This window comes from Phyllobates terribilis, unplaced genomic scaffold (assembly GCF_046119375.1).
Source record: "Phyllobates terribilis strain yellow unplaced genomic scaffold, ASM4611937v1 Scaffold_2__4_contigs__length_985480577, whole genome shotgun sequence".
In the NCBI taxonomy this organism is placed as follows: Eukaryota; Metazoa; Chordata; class Amphibia; order Anura; family Dendrobatidae; genus Phyllobates; species Phyllobates terribilis.
In genome coordinates, this window is record NW_027362762.1 from 636,709,932 (window position 1) to 636,735,586 (window position 25,655).

Below are 25,655 nucleotides of genomic sequence, written 5' to 3' on the forward strand. Positions count from 1 at the left end.
TTGTTCGGTGATCACGCTTAAAAAGTTTGGAAATTTCAAGACTGCTGCATCCCTCTGCAAGACATCTCACAATTTTGGACTTTTCAGAGCCCGTCAAATCTCTCTTCTGACCCATTTTGCCAAAGGAAAGGAAGTTGCCTAATAATTAAGCACGCTTTATATAGGGTGTTGATGTCATTAGTCAACACCCCTCCTCATTACAGAGATGCAGTCACCAGATATACTTAATTGGTAGTTGGCTCTCAAGCCTATGCAGCGTGGAGTAGGACAACATGTATAAAAAGTATTGAACTGATCAAAATACGCATTTGCCTAATAATTCTGCACGCGGTGTAGAGTTCCAACACGTTGGGACATCGCAGATCAGTCGGTGAGCTGGAAGCTGTAAACGCTGCTGAAGCACGACAAGGGTGGCAGAAGCTGTAGCTGACTTTCTAAAATGGGCACATAGGTGGTGTACTTTGACAAGCAGATCCCGCAGATCTGGGTAGGTTTTGAGAAACCGCTGAACCACAAGGTTAAGCACATGGGCCAGGCGTGGGTATGTGTGTGAGCTTGCCTCGCCTCAGAGCCACCACCAGGTCCCTGCCATTGTCACACATGACCATGCCTGGTTTGTAGGGTCAGCGGTGTCGGTCACAGATCTGCCTGCTCTTTCAGAGCTCTCCACAACTCTTCAGCGTTGTGCGGTTTGTCACCTAAGCATATTGGCTTCAGCATAACCTGTTGCCACTTAGACGAGGCAGTGCTTCCAGCTTGCGACTGATGTGGTCATTTCGGAGATGGAGGCTGAAGAAGAGGAGGAGGAGAATGTGCAGGAGCTGTAGAATATGGGGGCAACCCTGATTGACCCAGTGCCCGCAATCCTTTGCTTTGGGAGGTCCGACTTGGTCCTGGCTTCCACCATATTAACCCAGTGTGCCGTCAGCGAGATGTACCGTCCCTGCCCACAAGCATTTGTCCACGTGTCTGTGGTTAGGTGGACTTTACCAGTAACTGCATTGTTGAGGGCACGGCCAATGTGGGACACGTGCTCATGTAATGCTAGGATGACACACCGGGAGAAATAGTGGCGGCTGGGGACTGCATACCGAGGGACGGCTGCAGCCTTCAGGTTGCGGAAAGCTTCCGTCTCCAGGAGCATAAAAGGCAACATTTCGAGCGCAAACATTGAGGAAATGTGTGAATTTAGTAGTGTGGCCTGTGGTGCATTGGCTGCATATTTGCGCTTGTGTTCCAAGGACTGGAGTAGGGACAACTGAATGCTGCGCTGGGACAAGGACGTGGATGTGCTTGCTGATGGTGCTAGTTGAGCGTGTGCAACAACCTGTTTAGGGCGGGAGGCATCTTGGCTTGTGCCATGGACAGGAGATTGGCATGCACGCACAACAGCGGAAGAAGCAGTGGTGTCACCCGCAGACACTGTTTCTGGATCCTGGGGTTCGGTCCACTTAGTCGGGTGCTTTGTTGCCATGTGCCTGATCATGCTGGTGGTGGCCAGGCTACTAGTTTTGCTACCCCTACTGATGCTGGCCTGGCAGGTGGTGCAAATGGCCTTTTTGGGGTTTTCTACCGAGTCTTTAAAAAATAACCAGACTCGAGAAGACCTAACAATTGTACTGGCAACTTCCGTCGTGTTGGCGTTACGAAGAATACTTTCCTGCCTTTTGTCTGCGGCCACCACACTGCTTCTTTCTGCCTGTCGTGGTGCTATGCCTCCCTCCCCCTGTGTGCTGCTGTCCTCGCTCTGTATGTCTCCCTGCCAGGTTTGGTCAGTTACTATATCATCCACCACCTCGTCTTCCACTTCCGCACCCAGATCCTCCTCCTGACTTTCTGGCAATTGTGCCTCATCACCATCATCCACCTCTTGCGACAGTAATTGCAATCTCCCACCTTTGCCTTCATGTAACCGTGGCTGCTCCAATATTTGGGCATCGATACACGCTTTCTACTCTTGACTCGCTTGAAGCTGTCCGGGTGAGATGCCCGAATTTTCAAATGGAAAAGTGAACAGCTCTTATGAGTGTCCAAGTGTGGGGATCAGTTTTATCCGAGCACTCGGCATGGTGGGAGGAAAGAGGATCAGGGTGAGGAATATGCGGTCCAGACTCGCGGCTACAGAGACTTGACCGTGTGGAAGACAGGGTGGTGGTGGTGGTGGTGGTGGTGGCAAAGTGACTGGAAGCATTATCTGCTATCCAGCCAACAACCTTTTGACACTGCTCTGGGTTCAATAGTGATGTAATGCCGTCCCCTAGTAATTGGGACAGGAAGGTCGAGTGATGAGAGGTGGGTGATTGTTGTGGCACAATTTCATCTTGGCTACGTCCTCGGCCTCTGCATGCACCATTACGTCTACTTCCCCGTCCCTTGCCACGCACCTTGCCCATTTTAAATGGAGGACAATATTTTTCACGTTCAAGAGAAATGGCTGATTTTGTAATGCAGTTATGTAATACGTCTGACCGAGAACCATGGTTTTAAATAGCAGGCCTGTAATTTACTAATATTATTCTATACAGAGACCTAGTGTGAATAGCTTGACCGACACACTGCAACGAAATGAAAATGGAAGAAATGGCTGATTTTGGAACACTGTTATTGTCACGGGTGTATAAGAGGAGACAGTCACATTGCAGTTGGTTGCAGGAGATCTCTACGTTTGGCATTACAGACATCTTCTTAGATGAGATGCTGTCTCTAGGACCTAGCGGCTACCTCCCTCTGGCTAATTAGCTCTCTGGCCTGGGTGTATAAATACCTGGTGTGTCTGAGGGAGGTGCCGGCTATATTAATTTCTACTTGTGAGGCTTAGCAAGAGACTTACTTCGTCCTCTCTGGAACTTGAGGCAGAGTTCACATTTGTCTGGAGTCGTCTAAAGCTATGCATTCTCCCCCTGTTTGTCTACCCTTGTTGTCTATAGAGTTTAGTGGAGATCGACTAGTACTCATCTCCTCCCATCCCTAGCCTAAGCCATACGCCAGGGAAAGTCAGGGTGAGGCACGCGTGCGGCGATTTCTGAAGAGGCAATATAGGGATGGTAGTTGAGACAGGGTGACAGTAGACCAGACTAGGAGATCTCCACTTACCCCCACCCCCTTTCCCTCTTCCTTCTTTGTTGCACTAAGTCTTTCCCATACCTGGCGTGTCATTATAGCCGGCCGAGTATGTTTTGAAAAGAGAAAAAAATAAACGGACTTTTTTAGTTTTTTCTGTGTTTTTAGGCGTGCACCTTTTTTGTTTCCTTTCTCCCTTGGTATGGGTTCAGTTGCAGAGCAGTTACACAGGCTGTCTCTGAAGGTGAATGACCTCCACAGTGAGGTACAGCAGCCACATCAGCGGTTACCGGTTGCCAATGTGGGGGTCTCTGCAGGTAGGCCTGTCCAGCCTGAACCCAACATTGCCCTCTCAGACAGGTTTTCAGGAGGTAGGGACAAGTTTTTTGTAATTAAGGAGGCTTGCAAATTGTATTTCAAACTTCGTCCTTACTCCTCCGGTAATGAGGAGGTTTTTTTTTTTGGAGCGCTGGCCCTCATCTATAAGGACCCTGACTGAGTGGCCTTGGCTGAGTCTAGGCTACATCGTCTCCAGCAGGGGAATCGGTCAGTGGAAACGTACAGTTTGGAATTCCGTAGATGGGCAACGGATTCCAAATAGAATGACTCAGCCCTTAGAAGTCAATTTTGTGAGGGGCTTACTGAGAGGTTGAAAGATTCCTTGGCAGTATATGAAACCCCTCAGTCTTTGGAAGCTGCCATGTCTTTGGAGGCTTTCATATCTTTGGCCATACGTCTTGATAGACGCCTTTGGGGTAGACGGGTGGGACCACCTTCTCCGGGTCCTTCTTATCGGGGTTGTATACCTCTGCCAGGGGAGCGGTCTGGGGGTGAACCAGTACTGGGGGAGGTGGAGGAACCCATGCAGTTAAAGGGTGTCTCTGTATCATACATCTCCTTGGAGATTCGCAAGAAAAAAGGCATATGTTTTTTTTTTTTTTTTTGTGGGAACAAGGGACATTTTTGTCGGGACCTGTCCTTCAATTCCTAAAGAAAAGGAGACTCTATTAACTCTTGGTAGTCTGGAGTTGGATAAACAAAAGGTGCATTTGTGGCCAAACTGTAGTTCCTGTTTTGTCCTGACAGCAGAGGTGGTGCTAGAGAGCAAAACCGAGAAAATTTCTGTTTGCTGACAGTGTAGCCGGAGTCAGCATGGTGGATGCTGAGTTTGTGAAAACTCATGGTCTTGCTTGCTGTACTTTAAATAAACCTATTTCCATTTTCGGCATCGACTCTGCGCCACTTGCACAGAAAGCATTTTTCTCAGATTATACATAATGTAAAACTGAGGGTGGCGTCAGTTCATTGTGATATAATCCCATGCTATGTCCTGGACAATCTTCCCACACCAATTGTTTTGGGTATCCCTTGGCTTGTTAAACATAACCCGTTGGTGGATTGGCAAGATGGGGAGATTACTGCCATGAGAACTGTTTAGATATTTCCCTTGCTATTGTCTCTACGGAAATATTGCCTGCTTTTCTGTCAGGTTTTGAAGACGTTTTTTCTGAGAGGGGGTGTCAGGATTTGCCTCCTCATCGTGCTTATGACTGTCCTATTAACCTGATCCCCGGAGCTAAACTACCGAAGTCCAGACTGTATAATCTTTCTGGCCCTGACAGACAAGCCATGAAGAATTTAATTGCGGAAAGTCTGGATAAGGGACATATCAGACCTTCATCTTCGCCCGTAGCGGCAGGGTTCTTCTTTGTGAAGAAAAAAGATGGCGGTCCACGTCCCTGTTTAGATTTCCGGGAATTAAATCAAATTACCATCTGTGATCCATACCCTCTTCCTCTGATTCCTGATTTGTTCAGCCAGGTTGTGGGAGCTAAGGTATTCTCCAAGTTGGATTTAAGGGGAGCCTACAATCTGGTTAGCATCAGAGAGGGGGACGAATGGAAGACAGCGTTCAATACCCCAGAAGGACATTTCAAGAGTCTGGTTATGACTTTTGGTTTGACCAATGCACCTCCGGTATTCGAGCATTTCATAAATTATATTTTCCATCATTTGGTGGGGAGGTTTGTGGTGGTCCATCTGGATGATATTTTGGTTTACTCACCCGATTTTGAGACTCATCGGGGGCATGTTAAGCTGGTGCTCCAGATATTAAGGGATAACAAACTTTATGCCAAACTAGAAAAATGGGTTTTTGCTGTTCAGGAGGTGCAGTTTTTGGGGTACTTGTTGTCATCTTCGGGTTTTCGGATGGATCTGGAGAAGATCCGTGCAGTCCTTGACTGGGAACGTCCCGATAACCTGAAGGCTCTACAACGTTTTCTGGGCTTTACGAATTTTTACCGGAAATTCAGCCAAAATTACTCTTATAGTGAAACCCCTACTGACATGACTAAGAAGGGGTCTGATTTTTCCAAATGGTCGGATGCTTCCCTCCAAGCTTTTTCTTCTTTAATGAATTACTTTGCCACTGCACCTATACTCCGTCAACCCGATGTGAAGGTTGATGCGTCGGATGTCGGGGTTGGGCTATGTTTGTCCCCTGTTAAATTGCGTCCATGTGCCGCCTTTTCTAAAAAAAATTGTCTTCGGCTGAGAGAAATTATGACATGGGTAACTTTTGGCAATCAAATTGGCGTTTGAAGATTGGCGACATTGGTTGGAAGGGGCTGTCCATCCTATTACTGTTATTACTGACCATAAGAACCTGTAATATCTCCAGTCAGCTAAATGTCTCAACCCTAGGCAAGCCAGATGGTCCCTGTTTTTTACTAGGTTCAATTTTGTTGTCACTTTTCGTCCAGGGGTCAATAATGTCAAGGCTGATGCTTTGTCCTGGAGCTTCCCTGGTGGTGGTGACCATGAGAACCCTGCCCCGATATTACAGAAAGGGGTAGTCATTTCAGCACTTTATCCTGAACTGGAGGGTGAGGTGTTGGAGGCACAGGGGGACGACCCTGCCTCCTGCCCTTCAGGAAAGCTATTTGTACCATTTGATCTGCGCCGCAAAGAAAAGAGCATCATAACTCTGTGCTTGCTGGGCATCCAGGTGGTAAAGCAACCGCGGACCTCCTCTCTCGTTGTTTTTGGTGGCCAAGGTTGCATTGGGATGTGATTGAACACGTAGCTGCTTGTAGTATTTGTGCGCGTTCTAAGGTTTTGCATACCCATCCGTCTGGTACTCTTCTTAAGCTACCTATCCCTAGTAGGCTATCGACACACTTGTCCATGGATTTTATTACTGGCCTACCGGTTTCTGCAGGCAAAACAGTGGTTTTGGTGGTAGTAAATAGATTCAGTAAAATGGTTCACTTTGTCGCATTGGCTGCTCTTCCAAATGCAAAGACACTTGCTCAGGTGTTCATAAATGAGATTGTGAAGCTTATCGGGGTTCCTTCCGATGTTGTGTCAGATTGGGGGACCCAGTTTGTTTCCAAGTTCTGGAAGGCATTCTTTTCTCGACTGGGGGCGCAGCTGTCCTTTTCCTCTGCCTTCCACCCTCAGTCGAATGGTCAGACCGAGCGTGTCAATCAGAACTTGGAGACCTACCTCAGGTGTTTCGTCTCTGAAAATCAGGAGGATTGGGCATCCTACTTACAGCTGGCAGAATTTGCCATTAATAATCATCAGCATGGATCCACTGGCAGGTCACCGTTCTTTGGTGCATACGGTTGTCACCCATAGTTTGGTACCTTTAGTGGTGGAGGAGCTTTAGGAGTTCTTGAGGAGGAACGGTTTGCTTCATCACTCTCCTCGGTATGGCAGGGTGTTCTGTGCAGACGAGTATATACGTATGGCTGACAGAAAACGCTTGTCAGGTCCGGACTTGAATGTGAATGACTTTGTGTGGTTGTCTACCAGAAATATAATATTGAAAGTTCCTTCTTGGAAGCTGGGACCTAGGTTTATTGGTCCCTATAAAATAACTGCCGTCATTAACCCAGCAGCGTTTCATCTTGAACTTCCTCAGGCCCACAATGTGTTCCACAGGTCCTTACCAGTAATAGTTGATGGTAATCTGGAGTTCCAGATTTCGAGGATTGTCGATTCTCATCTCCAACGTCGTTCTCTTCAATACTTGGTGCACTGGAAAGGCTATGGTCCAGAGGAGAGGATGTGGGTTTCAGCTTCAGAGATGAATGCTCCCAGATAGGTTCGCTTATTCCACACCTCTTTTCCTAAGACATCCGGTCCCGAGTGTCCGGAGGCCACTCGTAGAGGGTGGGGGAAGTACTGTCACTGGTGTATCAGAGGAGACAGTCACCCTGCAGTTGGTTGCAGGAGATCTCTACGTTTGGCATTACAGACATCTTCTTAGATGAGAGGCTGTCTCTAGGACCTAGCGGCTGCCTCCCTCTGGCTAATTAGCTCTCTGGCCTGGGTGCATAAATACCTGGTGTGTCTGAGAGGGAGGTGCCGACAATATTCATTTCTACTTGTGAGGCTTAGCAAGAGCAGTACTTCGTCCTCTCTGGAGCTTGAGGCCGTGTGCACATTTGGAGTCGTATAAAGCTAAGCAATTTTCCACTGTTTGTCTGCCCTTGTTGTCTATAGAGTTTACGGGAGATCGACTAGTGCTCATCCCCACTAATCCCTAGCCTTAGCCATACGTCAGGGAAAGTCAGGGCGGCACTGGTGCGGTGATTGCTGAAGAGGCAATATAGGGATGGTAGTTAAAACAGGATGACATTAGACCAGAGTAGGAGGTCTCCATTCCCCTCCCTCTCCCCCCTTTTCCTCTTCCCACTGTGTTGCACTAAGTCTTTCCCACACCTGGTGTGACATTATAGGTGATATGTCTGACAGAAAACCACGGTTTTAAATAGCAGGCCTATAATTTACTAATATTATTCTACACAGAGACCTAGTGTGAATAGCTTGACCGACACAATGCAACAAAATAAAAATGGAAGAAATGGCTGATTTTGGAACACTGTTATATGTGATATGTCTGACATTTCATATGAATAGCTTCCCAACACACTGCAACAGAATGGAAAAGGAGGCCAATATTTTCACGTTCAGTTCCATATTTCAGCGATAAAAATCCAGAAATCCAGAAATTTGAACAGATCTGGCTGTATTCTGCAGTGCTAACAAAAAAATGGAGCAGAAAAATGGTGTACACTTAGTCATGTGCCGACAAGCTGCTCTCCCTAATTCTCTCAATGTTTAGTGGAAAACAGAGAAGCAGAAAAAGAAACTCGTTGTCAGGTGAACGTCAGTATTAGTGTTGAGCGAGTATGTTCTGTCCGAGTACGCTCGGGCAGAGCTCCGAGTATTTACAGATGCTCGGTGATATGGTTGAATCGCTCCCGTGTACATGATTTGCAACTGTTTGGCAGCTTTATTACATGTGAGGAATGTGTAAGAAAGGGTTAACAGAACATACTCGCTCAACACTAGTCAGTATGAAAATCGCATATGAGTTAAGTGGTTGTGTGATGACTGATGGAAATAGCAAGCAGAGCTGAATCCTGACAGCGAGTATATTATACACTATTAGGATTGGCTACAGGGCTTCATTTTACAACTAAAGTGCTCGTACAGGTTTGAGATGAAAGTCTGCAGTCACTATATGTGACTGCAGGCTTCTGAATTCTCACAGCACATGCACTGCACACTTTTAGGATTCTGCCTTGCACAAGTATGAGATTTGTATACTTATGGCCACATTACGACTAGACGTGTCCAGCTTCGCTCAATTCATTTTCATTGAGGCCACGCATGTCTAGTCAGCACGTGACCGCATGTATGTAAATCGCCGGCATGAGAGAATCCTGACAGCGTGCAGTGCGCACTGTGAGAATTCAGAAGTCTTCAGTCACATAGAATGACTGCAGACTCATCATAAACTTGGACAACCCCTTTAACGCTCCTAACATAATGAGTAATTCTCATATTTTTATTTATCACAAATAACATTTACATCCAGGTACTTGATAGATGTCTCTGGAGTCATTCTCTTTCTTTTCTTCCTCTTGTCCAGACGCCATGATGACTTTTCTCATCCACAGCCATCTCTGCAGACTTCCATCTTCTCCGGTCTTCCGCAGCACATCCCCACACGACACCCTTAAAGATAGCCATGTCATTATAATGCTCCTGGATAAAATTATCTGCCCTACACTGAGCCCCTGAATAAATAATTGCCCTCACTATATTCCTTGCACAAAATATGATCCACACCCTGTCCCTCTTATGGTACATGCGCTCCACACTGCCCTCTCCTTTTCCATTCTTGGCCCCCTCTTCACACTGTCCTCTTACACTGGGTCCCCCCTATAGGGCCCAGTCTCTATAGTCTGTGCCCCCTCATCACACTCCCCCTCCTTTATTTACGGCCCCTTCCTGGCTGTGCCCTTAAGCTGTCCCCCCATACTACCCCCCACACACACACTACTTTGTCTCTATTCGATGCCCACGCACACTTTTCTCCCCCTATACTCTCCTCACACTATTCCCCTCAATAGTCTCCACACACGTTTCCCCCTCCTTCCTCATACTGTCTCCTCTCACATACCCCTTGCTAACCATACTGTTTCCTCATATATTTACCCTCGCTCTCCAAACTGCCTTCTCACAAATCCCCCAACTTGCCATACTGTGTCCGCACCCATCCCATCACCCTGGCTAATCATATTCTTTCCGTATACATTCTCTCCCTCAATGCTTATACTGTATCCTCACCCATCCTCCCACTCACCATACTGTCTACACCCTTCTCCCTTACTCCCCATACTGAGTCTGCATACATCTCTCCACTCACCATACTGTCTGCACCCATCCCCTCCCTCACTCCCCATATTGTTCACATACATTCCCCCCATTGCTCCCCATACTATGTCCGTATCCATTCCCCCACTCACCATACTGTCTGCACACATTGATCCCCATACTGTGCCCTCATACATTACCCCCTTTGCTCCCCATACTGTTTCCACACCCATCCTCCCCATTCTGTGTCCGCACCAATTCCCCCACTCACCATACTGTATCTGCACCCATTCCTCCATACTGTTTCTTCATACATGCCCCCCATCTCCCTTCTTGTTCCTCATACTGTCTTCAAAGTTTTCCCCATATTATGTTTACACGTGTCCCTTCCTTGCTCCCCAAAACGTTGTCCTCAAATCTTTCCCACCCGCGTTACACTAAATCTTCTCCCCCCTCCCCCTGTTACACTAAATCTTCTGTGTCTTCAGCTCCACTGGAGCATGTACCACCAATGTTGTTCACACCTCTGCAGTGCTGGCAAGTGAAGTCAGCATCGTGATCACATGACCAGATCATATTGCTGATGTCGACCTGTCAATTGTACCCGCGTCTTAAAGACAATTGATCACTAGGAGCTGGCACTCTTCACCTTCTCTGAGCCGGCTGTCAGTTTGACAGAGAACTGACTCCCAGTCTAGGTGGTGGCAAAATGCAGCCACCAGGAGTACACCGCTAACCGCCGCATCAGGCGTCCTGATGGCGTGCCCCTGCCGGCTGTGCCCAAGCAGATGCCCCTACTTCCTCCCTTCCTACACTTCTGGTAACAGGCTATTACTGTATGAAGGCTAGTATATGAAGGCCCCCAAATCTAAGAAGCATCATTGTCAGAAGCTTCCTGTCATTTCCACCAGCTACAGGTTCCTTTGCTTGCAACCAGGAAAAAGGTAAAACCTGTCAGTTTATAATGACCACAGACAAGATTAGGATCCCCAACTCACATCAGGAATACAAGATCCCAGGTACTTTCAGCTGTATCACATCTAATGTAGTGTACTTAATTATATGTACCAAATGTCCAGCTAGGTGTCTGTATGTAGGGGAGACAGGGCAAAAACTAGGATGAATCATTATCGCCACACAATAAAAGAAAAAAGAATAGATCTACCTGTAGCCAAGCAATTTGGTCTCCCTGATCACAGCATCAAAGGTATGAAATTACTGGTTTTAAAAGGTAACTTCAAATCTCAGAGAGAAAGGAGAGTCTCGGAATATAAACTAATGGTGACCTTTTGACACCTTCAGAGCAGGAATGAATGTGTCTCATGGATTTATGTCATTCTACATCAACTAAGGAATGTGCTCATCAGACTTGTGGGGTCATCACAACACTGCACCAAACAATAAAACTTTCACAGTCCTTATCTATGAGCTGCTAAAATATTTACAGCCAGAAATGTTCATCTCTCCCATAGTAATAGCTCTGCTTTTCATCACCTGTCCCAACTATTGCATTATTTCTGTGCCCTATTGTGTATAAATATGTGACTCTTCAGATATGGTGTTATACTAGACTGATGAAGAGACCGGAGTACTCTCGAAAGCTTGCAATTTGTTACCATCTTTTCAGTTAGCCATTAAAAGGTATAAACCACTGAGGACTCTCAAATCTAAATATTTTTCAGTCTGTTCAGGAAATGTATCTGTGTTTAAATGTAACAATATTGAAAGGTTTATTAACCCTATCAGAAGAGTATATTGGAAACCAGCACTAATGAATAGCGAAATCTTTTAGTTTTTATGTTTAATACTATATTTCCAACATTACAGTCCCACGTAAGTCTATACGCACCACGTTTGTGTTACAGATCATTATAATATTTAAGAATAACCTGTAATTTGGAGATGGAGTACTGCTACCCACCACCTATCGATCTCTATATCCGTAGAATTTTTGAAATCTGATAAGAAATAGAAATTTTAGTGACCTGAAAATGATAACAAAACGGAATTTTCAAAACCTTCTTGTATAGAGTACGAGTTCCTTGTCTATCGATCCTGTGAGTTCCAGAATTCCACAACTTTTCCTTCTTGGTTTTACAGTTTCATTAAGTGTGTGTATATATAGTATGATATGTGTATGTGCTGTATATAATGCAAATATATAATTATTTTTTAATGAAGCATTTTTTTATACTGCAGTAATTCTGTGCTGGATACAAGTGCTTATCACGAGTTTTGTGGATCCGTGACTGTTCTCCCTTAATGATTGGTTCTAGGCTCATTCCTTATGCTATAATGATTGCCACTTTACAATATCAGAGGGGAGAAGGAAACTGCAATATGATTTTTCATTACTTCAGAATATAACAACATTTATTGGGAATCCGAGCTTCACAAGCAGAGGGGTGAAATTTCATCATCAATTCAGTATCAGCCTTTGTGGACACCAGGTTTGTTTCTTTGTAAGAATATAAATATGTATAATTAGAATAATCTGTTTTTATGTAATGTATGGTTGTTAATCCTATAAACTATATTTTTAGAATTCTATCGCATTGCTTTTGCATTATACAATTTTATTTAATGAAGACTAAAAACTGTTAAGGGGGTTGTCTAAAATACACAAAATGCAGAACATATTCAGCAATAGCAGAAAAACAATGCTTGGGCACTTCATCCCCGCTGGCATATTGTTTACATTGGCTGCAGACATCCCACCCCATAGTCCAGTGATTGGCAGTATACAATGCGCACTCACTTGGAAGTGAAGAGACTAATTGCTGAACTTCTTAATAACAGTTTGGGTGTATAATGGATAAATGCTGCTTTTACACAATACTTTTCTGATAAGTATTTAGCATCAGAATTTATAAGGTGCTGTTCACATCACATTTCTACAGTTAATATACACTGCTCAAAAAAATAAAAGGAACACTTAAACAACAGGACATAACTCCAAGTAAATCAAACTTCTGTGAAATCAAACTGTTCACTTAGGAAGCAACACTGATTGACAATCAATTTCACATGCTGTTGTGCAAATGGAATAGACAATACATGGAAATTATTGGCAATTATCAAGACACCCTCAATAAAGGAGTGGTTCTGCAGGTGTCGACCACAGACCACATCTCAGTACCAATGCTTTCTGGCTGATGTTTTGGTCACTTCTGAATGTTGGTTGTGCTTTCACATTTGTGGTAGCATGAGACGGACTCTACAACCCACAGAAGTTGCTCAGGTAGTGCAGCTCATCCAGGATGGCACATCAATGCGAGCTGTAGCAAGAAGGTTTACTGTGTCTGTCAGCGTAGTGTCCAGAGGCTGGAGGAGCTACCAGGAGACAGGCCAGTACACCAGGAGACGTGGGGTGGGCCATAAGAGTGCAACAACCCAGCAGCAGGACTGCTACCTCCGCCTTTGTGCAAGCAGGAACAGGAGGAGCACTGCCAGAGCCCTGCAAAATGACCTCCAGCAGGCCACAAATGTGCATGTGTCTGCACAAACGGTTAGAAACCGACTCCATGAGGGTGGTATGAGGGCCCGACGTCCACAGATGGGGGTTGTGCTCACAGTTCAACACCGTGCAGGACACTTGGCATTTGCCACAGAACACCAGGATTAGCAAAGTCACCACTGGCACCCTGTGCTCTTCACAGATGAAAGCAGGTTCACACTGAGCACATGTGGCAGACGTGACAGAGTCTGGAGACGCCGTGGAGAGCGATCTGCTGCCTGCAACATCCTTCAGCATGACCGGTTTGGCAGTGAGTCAGTAATGGTGTGGGGTGGCATTTATTTGGAGGGCCGCACAGCCCTCCATGTGCTCGCCAGAGGTAGCCTGACTGCCATTTAGGTACCGAGATGAGATCCTCAGACCCCTTTTGAGACCATATGCTGGTGCGGTTGGCCCTGGGTTCCTCCTAATGCAGGACCTCATGTGGCTGGAGTGTGGCAGCAGTTCCTGCAAGATGAAGGCATTGAAGCTATGGACTGGCCCGCCCATTCCCCAGACCTAAATCCGATTGAGCACATCTGAGACATCATGTCTCGCTCCATCCACCAACGTCACGTTGCACCACAGACTGTCCAGGAGTTGGTGGATGCTTTAGTTCAGGTCTGGGAGGATATCCCACAGAAGACCATCCGCAACCTCATCAGGAGCATGCCCAGGCATTGTAGGGAGGTCATACAGGCACGTGGAGGCCACACACAATACTGAGCCTCATTTTGACTTGTTTTAAGGACATTACATCAAAGTTGGATCAGCCTGTAGTGTGTTTTTCCACTTTAATTTTGGGGGTGACTCCAAATCCAGGCCTCCATTGGTTAATAAATTTGATTTCCATTGATGATTTTTGTGTGATTTTGTTGTCAGCACATTCAACTTTGTACAGAGCAAAGAATTCAATGAGAATATTTCATTCATTCAGATCTAGGATGTGTTATTTGAGTGTTCCCTTTATTTTTTTGAGCAGTGTATATATGGAGGAATTGCATTAAACAGATGACTTGGTGCCAGTGCTACAACCACCCATAGAGTTCAAATGTGTTAAACGCTTTTTTTTTTTATTTATAAAGTTTTTTTGTTTTTTTTGTGCACTATACTAATCAATACCGGCCAGAAGAAGGCCAAAATGACTTTTGTCATTTAATTAATGTAACGTCTTCTCTTAATCAGCCAGATGTTTAGCTTTGTTAAGCCAAGAGAAATACACTATTATCTTTGTGTTGACTTGTGAATATATGTGTTTTTCTTTGGCTGGTGAAGGACACACTATTATGTGTATAAACCTGATTATTCACTTCCCCTGGTTTGAAAACAATAATGTTTGTTAATATGCTAATTACCTACTGTACTAAAGTTAGCTAGTTTATTTACAACAGCAGGGACATTAGCTCAAACAATGAGACCTGAGCTCTGCACCTTCGCGCCCTCCTCCCCCATCCCAGACCTATGACTGATGACCTTAACAACATATGTAAATATAAAATGGGTTTTTCTATCCTGCTGAAAAGGGAATCAAGGAGAATCATAGAATTTAAGAGACCGCAGATGGATAGCATGGCTCTATCCAGAGAGACACCGATTTGCATTCTACATGATTCCAGCTTAAGGGTATACCGCCCTGACTGGAAAGATAGAGATCCGCTCCATTAACAATCAGAGAACCCATGGATACATTTGGGGAGACCAGGTTGGGACGATGAAGTCACCTGGCCCCATGGATATGTTTGGGGCTGCCAGGTGGGACCCTTCGGTCACCTGGAATCCATGGAGATGTTCGGAGAAACCAGATTGGAACCAGCCAGTCACCTGACCCCATGGAAACTCTGAGAGGCCAGGGTGGGACCCTCGGCTCTTCAGACCTTGTACCACGATGGACTGTCAGATTTCTAAGCTTGCCTGCTACCTCCTTTCTGTGGGAGCCCGCCAAAAGCGGGGGCCACTGTTTGAGGTAGTTGGCCCTGTAAGTCCCAAAGTCACAGTTGTTCTATCCTCAGCGGGCCAGAGGAAGGGTGAGGCTGTGTAATGTTGTATCATCTTGGGTATTTGCTGGGACTGTTCTATGTGTTTGTCCGTTTGATGGTTCAATAAAGTATTGCCATGCTGTTTTACACTCACCCTGTGTTTGTTGACTAGTATTACGCCCACGGAAGACCCCTGGTCTTCACAGTAACCAAATGAAGACCTTTAGCACATATGTCGAGACTGGAGTGATGTTAGTCAGGATCATAAGTGCAATTCACACTGAGTAAAAGTATATGGCAACTTTAAAGTACAAAATACTGATTAAACTACTGCTATGTAATGCTGGCTTTATGGCTACTACATGCAGGTCACAATGTTGTGTGCAAATTCAGCTTTAGAGTTCTGTACATTTTGCTTTTCTCCCTAAATACGGTCTATTAGAGGTTAGCAATAGAAAGTTGAACTCATCAGTGTCACCCAATGTTTCCTCAAAATTTTCCAAAAAGTTTTATTTACCGTGAATCCAAGTCCTTGTAACGTATGACAGGTCAGAACAGGTCTGAGGTGTGCTAGAGTGAATCCAACCACATTAAAACACAGCCTTAGTAATGTTGCTAAAGTGAGTGCAATCATTAATATGACTATGGGAAACGAAGCCACTGGTGGTAACTATAGTTGAACAAAAAGATTCACGCAACCCTAGCCACATCAGTAGTACATGGTCACCGAACCAGAGCCTGGAAAACCTTGCCCCTGCCTGCAGGAATCTCCAGATCCTCTTCTGATTGCTAGGCTTGGTGCAACATCGTATTTGCGTTGTGAAGCACGGATGACATTGTGCCAGGCCTATCCAAAAAGGCAGCTGGTATGGCAGCAAGTGTGAGAAAATTTGTGGTCTCTCATTTGGTGGCCACGGAGTATCGATGTTTACGCTGAACTAGGGTCCTGCAAATCTTTTTGTTCAACTCTACAGGTAACCCAATGTGCAAGAGCAGAACACTGGAGAGGTAAGTAACAAAAATTATAGAAGAGGATATAGTGAACTGTATTAGAAGAGGATTTCCAAAATGAAGCCGTATAAATTACTAGTTTGAGTCATGCTTAAAGGGAAATTCCCATTTTTTAGAATGCATCGCTTCCCAGAATTCTGACATTTTGATTGATGGGGGTCAGATACTATTGATTGATTCAAAATACAGGTCAGCAGCATTATTGCACTGCTGGCTTGAAATGTGAACTCCAGTGCTGCTAAATGAGATGGCTGTGACTCTGCAGCATCAGAAGCGCAGTGAGATTTTAGCTGGCTAGGACATTAATGTTGGTGGGATCAGGAGCACTCAAGGGATACTGGCCAGCAGTGGTTACAAGCTCACAATGAAAGAGCTTGTAACCACTGTGCATGTTCAGCCACCGCTGCTATTAATGATTTCTGAAGAATGGGGCCAAATTTCAATAGTAAGTTGCTAGTTTGATTGTTATTACAAGCACTTTGCAACTTCATCATTTTTAGAGGATGGGAATATTGCTTTATTCTTTGTTGGGGTATGTGCATATGAGGTCTTATTCAGGCAGGTTCACTCTGAAACCGCCTGAAAAAGCACCTATAAAACGCTCAAAACAAAGAACATATGCATTTCTATGTAAAAAGAATTGCTGTGCACAATGCTGAAATCAGGACATTACTGCCCTTACTGGCGTATGGAGCCCAGTGAGCAGAGGGGCCCGGATGGGGTGCCCCTTCTGCTCACCGAGCCCCAGCGAACTGAACTTTCATCCTCTGACGCACGTTCACTTAAAATCTATTGCCATGCGGAAGACTTCCGGCTTGCCAATAGTCAACATCCGCCAGCTAATCACAGGCTGGCAGCTGACGTCAGCTCGCATGTCGCTGGCATATGACGTCACTGCCAGCCTGTGACTGGCTGGTGTTTGTGCCTGAGATCAAAGAAGGAGAGTCGCCACTGGATCAGCGGCGAGGTAAGGAGACATTTTTTTTTTTTTTAAACTTTTTTGTAAAGCCACACCACGAGGCACAATGACATGGGGGCAGCATGGGAGAAATGGGGACAGAATGGAGACATGTGGGAGCAGGATGTGGGACATTACTACTGTAGGGGCTATTTAAGGGATATTATTACTGCTGTGATGTATTTTATTTTTGAGGATACTGTTTTCAGTGAGGGTTGGGTCCTGTTACTGTGCAAGACGGCACTGTCACTTTTTTATCTTCATCTGGTGTAGTGTAGAAGTTAGCAAAAAATTGGGGCATGTGCTTTGGAAACTGCTCTAGATAATGGTGTTGTTTTCTGCAGAGGTGAGTCCTGGCTGGAAGAAGTGATGGTGGTCTGTGCTGGATGAACAAGAAAAGCATAGATGATGGACTTCAACTAGAGATGTCACCGGTGAGTCAGTGTATTACCTGTACACTGACACTATACACTACATACTATACACAGGGCTCCTGTGTATAATGTCACTGGTTATCTCTGTATTACCTGTACACTTGCACTATACACTGTATACTTGTCACGGGTGTGTCAGAGGTGACAGACATTTGCCCTGCAGTTGGTTGCTCGAGATCTCTACTTTTGGCATTACAGACATCTTCTTAGAGACTGGCTGTCTCTACGACCTAGCGGCTACCTCCCTCTTGTACAACCTCAGGCCTGGGTGTATAAATACCTGGTGTGTCTGAGAGGAACTACTTGTGAGGCTTTAGCAAGAGCAGTACTTCGTCCTCTCTGGAGCTTGAGGCCGTGTGCACATTCATCTGGAGTCGTCTAAAGCTAAGCAATCACCCCCTATTTGTCTACCCTTGTTGTCTATAAAGTCTAGTGGAGGTCGACTAGTGCTCATCTCCTCCCTTCCCTGGCCTTGGCCATATGCCAGGGAAAGCCAGGGCGAGGCACGCGTACGGCGATTGGTGAAGAGACAATATAGGGATGGTAGTTGAGACAGGGTGCCACTAGACCAGACTAGGAGGTCTCCACTCCCCCCTTTCACTCTTCCCTCTGTGTTGCACTAAGTCTGTCCCACACCTTGCGTGACAATACTATGGACAGAGTTCCTGTGTATAATGCATTTATGGTAATATAAGTAGTGTGTTTTTTTATTAATGATCAGTGTGTAGTATTCAGTCACTATGTGATGGTAATATGTGGTCCGGCCATGGTGTGGCGGTATTTGTTCCTTGTATGTGGTATTATTTGGTCACTATGTGATGGTAATATAATAATAATAATTTTTATTTGTATGGCACCAACATATTCCGCAGCACTTTACAATTAAGTAGGGACATGTACAGACAAAAACAATATACTGTATCACATTTCAACAGTTACAGGAGGAGTGAGCGCCCGGCTCGCAAGCTTACAATCTATATGGAAATAGGGGGACACAATAGGTAGAACATGGTCATCAGCCAGTGTCTGTCTAAGTGCATTTACTGTGTGCTATTGGGTGCATGGAGGATGTGGATACAGATGAATAGTCAGGAGCAGATTAAGATTCACATTTAGACGGGAACAGGGGAGATTTAGGTTGGTGAGTTGAGGTGATAGGCTTGTCTAAACAGGTGTGCTTTTAAAGCACGTTTAAAAACATGGGGGCTAGATTTTAGTCTGATCGTCTAGGGTAGTGCATTAATAAGTGGTTTGATCATGGTGTACGGTATTTGTCCCTTATATGTGGTGGTAATATGTGAGCTAGTCATGGTGTGGTGGCAGTTTTTCCTTATGTGGTATTATCCCCATCACTATGTAGTGGTAATATGTGGTCTGGTCATGATGTGATAGTATTTGTCCCATGTATGTGGTATTATTCGGTCACTATGTAGTGGTAATAGGTGGACTGGTCATCGTGTGATGGTATTTGTCCCTTGTATGTGATGTTATTGGTCATTTTTGAAAAATGTATGTGACACATTCCCGTAGAGAAAAATATATCTAAAAAGAGTATTTGGTATTATAAGAAATGTTTAATTGATTAGAGTAGAGTAAGGCCCGGCCAGAAAAGTCTATACCTTGTCGTGGTGGCGGCTTAAAATCTCTCTCGGCCTAAACAAAATCTGCTGGCTATGTATGTGATATGGTATTCGATGGGAACTGTTATTGTGTGATTAGTGAGGATGAAGACATTGTGCTTTCAAATACAAGTCAATGGGAAGGTTCAAAATGAAGCCACTAATCTGCTTGCGCGTTTTGCCAGTGTATTTGCTTTAAAAAAAACCCTATAGGTTGTTTCATAGATGAATGGAGTTTAAAAAGGTACAGAAAATGCCAGTAAAAAGACTCCTCAAAAGTATTGTTAGTAAGTAAAGTATCTGGGACTTGACCCTGTAATCATTAATATAAAGTCAACATGACAACCTTCATCTTCAGACTGGACTTTATAAGAAGTCAAAGATGGCAACCAGGGGGGCCTTTAGCAAACCCCCGGCTGCAAAGACAATCCATCAGCACCCTACAATCTCGTGGTGGGAGGCCAACGATTCACATGTGCACCTGCAATCACTTCATTATAATAATTTTTTTGGTGACTAAGAGCAGCATTTAAATAGTTACACAGCAGGATATGGGGCAAGCTTCAGCTGCTGCTGTTATTTATCTGCCATTTATGGTACCAAGGAAGAAAGAAAAGAAAAAAATCCAACCAAAAGTCCCAGTATATCAGAGTTAGTGAAGCATAATCCTATTTTATTAGAATCAGGTGGTAATAATAATACTTACCATCTTTATTTATATAGCGCCAACATATTCCACAGCGCTTTAGAATTAAGAGGTTCATATACAACAGTCATAAGGTACAAAGTTAAAAATAATACAATAATTAAAGCAAAAATAATGTCAATCCTGTACTTAAGAGCTTACAATCTACAATGAGGTGGGGATGACACAAAGTACAGGGGCTTATTTACAATGATGGTCCAGCCAGCTTGAGGGAATGGGGGATAGATAAAGGCTGCATGAGCTCGTCACCGGCCAATATTTGTAGTGGTTTTGGGTGCGGTGGAGTTTGATGGAGAATTATGTTCAGAGAAATAGTGAATGGGCTATATGTAAAGGGACTTTGATTAGGGAACGTGAAAGGCCGCCCTAAGCAGATGTGTTTTTATGGAGCACCTAAAACTGTGTAAGTTGTGGTGTCGTCCTAATTTAATGGGGTAGAGAATACCAAAGAATAGGCGCAACTCGGTCCAAGTCTTAGAGCCGGGAGTGAGAGGTACGGATTAGTGCAGATGTTAGTCAATCAGGTGACGACAAACCAATGTCCTAAAACCATGAAAAGTGAAAGACCCATAAAAACAAGGGGCGCACACCCAGGAGATTTGTTGCTTCCCTCTGCCGACAAGCTTTTTGGAGATGGAAATTTCATTGTCCAGCAAGACTTGGCACCTGTCCACACTGCCAAAAGTACCAATACCTGGTTTAAAAATGTGGCGCCCCTGAGGGTTCGGTCACCACAAGGGGGGATACTGCAGCCTGTCAGCAGGTGTAGTGTCTCCTCACCCAGGTAAGGAAGGTGTACTAATCAGGACCCTGAATCTACATTCAACATTACACACTCCTGACCTATGGGAGGCAAGTATGCACCATAGTGCTGCCTCAGCAGGATCACAAGTGAGGAGAACCAAAAGTTAGGGGAACCATGTAGTGGGTGAAAGGTAGAACACACTTTTAGTTACACACATAATTTCATACTTAATACTCAGCCATTTTGGGTTGAAGGTCCTTGGATTGTAAACTTCAGCACTGAACGTGGATCCTGTGTGGACCTGCAGTGGATGGGGACACAGCCCTCGTGCCCTGGCCTTGGGGCGAGGGGCAGGTTGGAGTTAACCTATGTCTCCACCTGGTCAGGGACCATCACCAAAAAGGCCCGGAGTTCAGGAGTAGAGCTCCACAAGCAAAAGGATCCCAGGGAGCACGGACGGAGCGGCGTACGCCACCTGTACTCTCCATTCTGGCCCTGCCAGAGGGACTCCTGCTGCAAGAGGGGTACCGGCCCCCGACATCTGACTTTGCCACTTCAAGTCTCTGTCAGAGAAGCCCTGTAGGCTATAGTGGATCCCGTCGGGTGACAGGCGTAACGGAATTGCCGCCTTACCCTATATCTGTGCATAGTCCAGAGGGAGACCCAGCCTTTGCACGCACACGGACAGGAGAGGTTCAAAGGGGACAGTTAGGAACACTCTGAGGGTCCTGATCCAGGCACCTGAAGCACCTGGGTGCGCTGAGCCCTCATCCCTGGTGGCCGCAGTGATCCGTGAGGAGCAGGGAGAAGCCTTGCGGCTGAGCTAAAAGAACTGTGAGTAAAAACCCTGGAAGACTATCCCTATGGCCTCCGGACTAGTTATTCCCACACTGCACCACACAGCACCTGAGTGACCCAGGACTACTCTCCCCATCCTCTTGTCCCATCTGCCCTGAGGCACAGCTCTGCCTGTGGGGAGTTATACCATCGCAAGCTGCCACAACACATCGAGCCTCAGAGGACTGCTAGCAACGCTGGTGGCGCATCACCAGACACCGCAGGTGGCGTAGTCGATAATACCACTCAAGCCTGAATGCCCTAACATAATTTTTAAAGTGACGGCCCTGGGCACGGGACGGGTCCGGTCCACGACTGCATCCCCCCTAACATCTGACCCGGTTCCGAGTACCCCCCACCATCTTTTCCCAGGGCAGGGCTGCGAGCGTCACAAAAACAACAGTATCACTGTGTTTGATTGGCCAGCAAACTCGCCTGACCTTAACCCCATAGAGAATCTATGGGGTATTGTCAAGAGGAAGATGAGAAACATCAGACTCAACAATGCAGATGAGCTGAAGGCTGCTATCAAAGCAACCTGGGCTTCCATAACACCTCAGCAGTGCCACAGGCTGATCGCCTCCATGCCACATTGCCGCATTGATGCAGTAATTGATGCAAAAGGAGCCCCGACCAAGTATTGACTGCATTTACTGAAGATACATTTCAGTAGGCCAACATTTTGGATTTTAAAATAATTTTTCAAGCTTGTGTTATAAAGTATTCTAATTTACTGAGATAATGATTTTTGTGTTTTCATTGGCAGTAAGCCATAATCATCAACATTAACAGAAATAAACACTCGAAATGGATCACTCTGTTTGTAATGACTCTATATAATGAGTTTCACGTTTTGTATTGAAGAACTGAAATAAATTAACTTTTTGATGATATTCTAATTTAGTGAGATGCACCTGTAAATATATCAGTATACATCAAAGTCAGCAGAAGATATGAGATCATTTTCTATATATGATTATCCATCTTTAAATAAGCCACAGTTGCCAAATAACACCAGTATAAAAGGAGCAAACATAATCACCATACGGTTAGTACACAACCTAGTACACCAACAGGGCCGGCGTCACCACCCGGGCAAGTGCCGGGGCCCCGAGCAGGCGGGGGGGGGGGGTGGCCCAGTCGCTGTTGGGCACCCCACCGCACTATGGGGCCCGTGAGCGGAGAAGTGCGATGCCCAAAACTGAGCTCCCCCTCTCCGCTCGCTCAGGGCTCCGGCACAATACTTGCCTCTCCCTGTGCATCCGCAGGTCCTGTCTCTTTCGCGTCTCCTGACTGTGACATCTCAGGTCAGAGCGCACGATGATGTCTTTCCACCGTGCCCTCTGCTGAGCAGTGACAGTGCAGAGAGCGGGAAGACGGCAACGCTGAGGAGTCCGGAGCAGGGCATTGGCAGCAGTAGAGGTGAATATTTGATTTTTTTACATTTTTTTTTTTTGTATGGAGGCATGGGGCATTATATAGGCCCATTAAGTAGGGAGCATTTATATGCTGCATGGAACATTGATATGGGGCCCATACAGCATATAGCATTATATGGGGTCCATTCTTCTGCATGGAGCACTATATGGGGTCCATAATACTGTATGGAGGACTATACTGTCCGGTCTGCACTGTGCGCTGCGAGGATTCCCCGGTTTCTGAGCTATTGTAGAATTTACTATAGATATCACTCATGTAATGTAAGAAGTGAAATCTTTGGCCTTGTACTATATATATATTTCTCTGCTGTATCTTTACATCATGAATTGTGATATGTGTTAAAGGGGCCCACTGAGGCTCTTTCTCCCGGAGCCGGCCCTGTACACCAATGCCAATATTTTCAATAAAACTGCTTTATACAAGACTGAAAATGACCACATATTGCCATATTATTGATAAACAAAAACAACTGCACGAAGTCCAATAGCACACCAACACAGTGACTATAAGGTGGTAGATACCAGTTCTGTAGACCGAATAAGTGAATACTGTACTGGTAAGTCCAGTGATTTACAGGCAACATCTTCTATGACTGTAGTCATTCTTTTTTCGTTCTCCATCTGGCCCAGACCACCATGAAGACTTCCATGTCTCGTCTCCGAAGAGTTTAAGATAGACCTCATCGGTTGATTTTTTATTATAGTGGGATCGCTATCCTGAGGATAGGTGATAAGTGGGATTCTAGAATCAACCCTTCAATATAGCATGCAATGCATCATGATTTATGTGCCCACGTATAAAATTAGAGATACAACATGCTTTGATATTGTGTAATAAATATAATATATTTGTATGTGTGAAAACTGAATATTAAAATCAGGGTTCTCATGTAAAAAAAAAGTCATGGCACCATGCCAATGCAATTCCCTCCATATCAATCTTTTCCCATAGGAAAGTGTGAGATTGTAGTGTGAGACCACCTTCTTTTATAGACACGTAGAATTGTAAAATTGGTAATAAATGTATACTTTAACAGTTATTGACTAATTTTTACAGGGGAGAAAATTGGCAACATGTACTCAGAATGTTTCCGATACTCAAGGGTTAGAAAATGAGCCCATGTCATCCGTAAATTCCCATGTGTGCCAGTCTATTATTATACCATCACAGGCAGCTGGTCAAAGCAATTTTATGTCTTCACAGCCCATAGTCCTTGGTGACCAAATGATAGGTGAGTTATGAGAAATAAGAACTTTTAAATATATTTTGTTATGCCACAGTATGCATTATTAATGATTTAGTATCAGACAGATGGTATAATGTAGCGATTTACCATGTTCTTGTACCTGAACCAGGTGTGACAACAGAAACAACGCTGGAAAAAATCACTTCTCCCGTGAACTTGTTTCCAGGAGAACATGCAGACCTAAAAGACATCATATTCTATTACAGGTAAATTATATGTTTTAAAAATTATTTTTTTTTTAAAAAAATGGAGATTTAAAATCCAATAGCATACCCCTTTTATTTTACAAATGTTTCTGAATTATGTACACCATTAAAGGGAACCTGTCAACCTATTAATATGGGCATAACAGGTGATAGAAATGTTAAACTAGTCCTACCTGTATGCCTCATATTAGCGGTCTTGTTGTTGTGAAATCATACTGTATTTATATCTTGATTTTAATGATTCCTTCCAGGCCCTGGGGTGTAGGGTGCCCATAAGAAACCCCTGCCTCCTCCCTTCATTATAATACCACCCCCCTCCCACGCACGTCACAGTGCGGTGCTGTAATCCTGCACCCTGCACTCCCTCCACGATCCGTACCTCTTCCTCTCTTCTATGGGAGGAAGTTGCAGTCACTCGCCTGTTCAGAAGATCATGGAATACACTAGAAAGGCGCCAGGCACATCAGGCAGGTAGCTAGCAACTACCTGCCTGTTGGTGCTTAGGCACATTTTTTTTCTTAAAGTCCTAGATATACCCTTTAAGGACATGCCCATTTTAAGTCTTGGACAACACCATTTTTTTTTCGTTCCTTCGCGATGACACTCCAGGAACCATAGTATTTTAGATTTGTTTGGTATATGAATGAGGCTACTAAGCTTACAATGAGATACACAGTTTTTAGCCCGTTTTCAGAGACAAAGCCATAATGTATCCAAACTGTAATAATAAAAGATTGAATTTAACAAAGAAAAAAATCCTGATCAGCACTAATGGTAAAGCCATATGTGATATGTAAACTTGTCATATACTGCATTGCAATTTCCTGGCCACACTACTGTAGGTCTCTTTTTAATCTTGTTCCTGTCTATGCACTATTAAGAATATAAAATTTAGGCTGTTTTATAAACTGAGTGCAGCAATTACATTCCTACTGCCGTAAAAGAAAATATTTATACTTCTAGCTTTCTGTATTCCAGTATTTGGATTGGAAAACTAACACAAAAACTGCATGTTTGATTTCACCCTTTTGAAGCACCTACTCTCTCAACCCTTTGTAAAAATATCCTGTGAAATAGGAGGACCATTAAGAGATCTCTGGTACGATCAGCCTGCCCCAAGGGAGTTCTGGCCTTTATGTATTTTTGGTAGACAGTAAAGTGTCACTATTACTGGGAATTTAGGATGCATAAACTGAAATTCCTTATCAGTCAATCTCTGGTTTACACTCCTTTTAATTAATGA

At 44.7% G+C, this 25,655-nt stretch overlaps 1 protein-coding gene across 1 annotated transcript in view; it reads left to right on the top strand.

Moving 5' to 3' along the window:
- Positions 1-25,655, top strand: part of ELAPOR1 (endosome-lysosome associated apoptosis and autophagy regulator 1) — a 266,746-nt gene that overhangs the window by 155,820 nt on the left and 85,271 nt on the right. Inside the window, exons 15-17 of the mRNA XM_073666607.1 lie at positions 12,015-12,188; positions 24,017-24,191; positions 24,316-24,412. Coding sequence (XP_073522708.1) covers positions 12,015-12,188; positions 24,017-24,191; positions 24,316-24,412 — 446 coding nt within the window. The remainder of the gene's footprint in view (positions 1-12,014; positions 12,189-24,016; positions 24,192-24,315; positions 24,413-25,655) is intronic.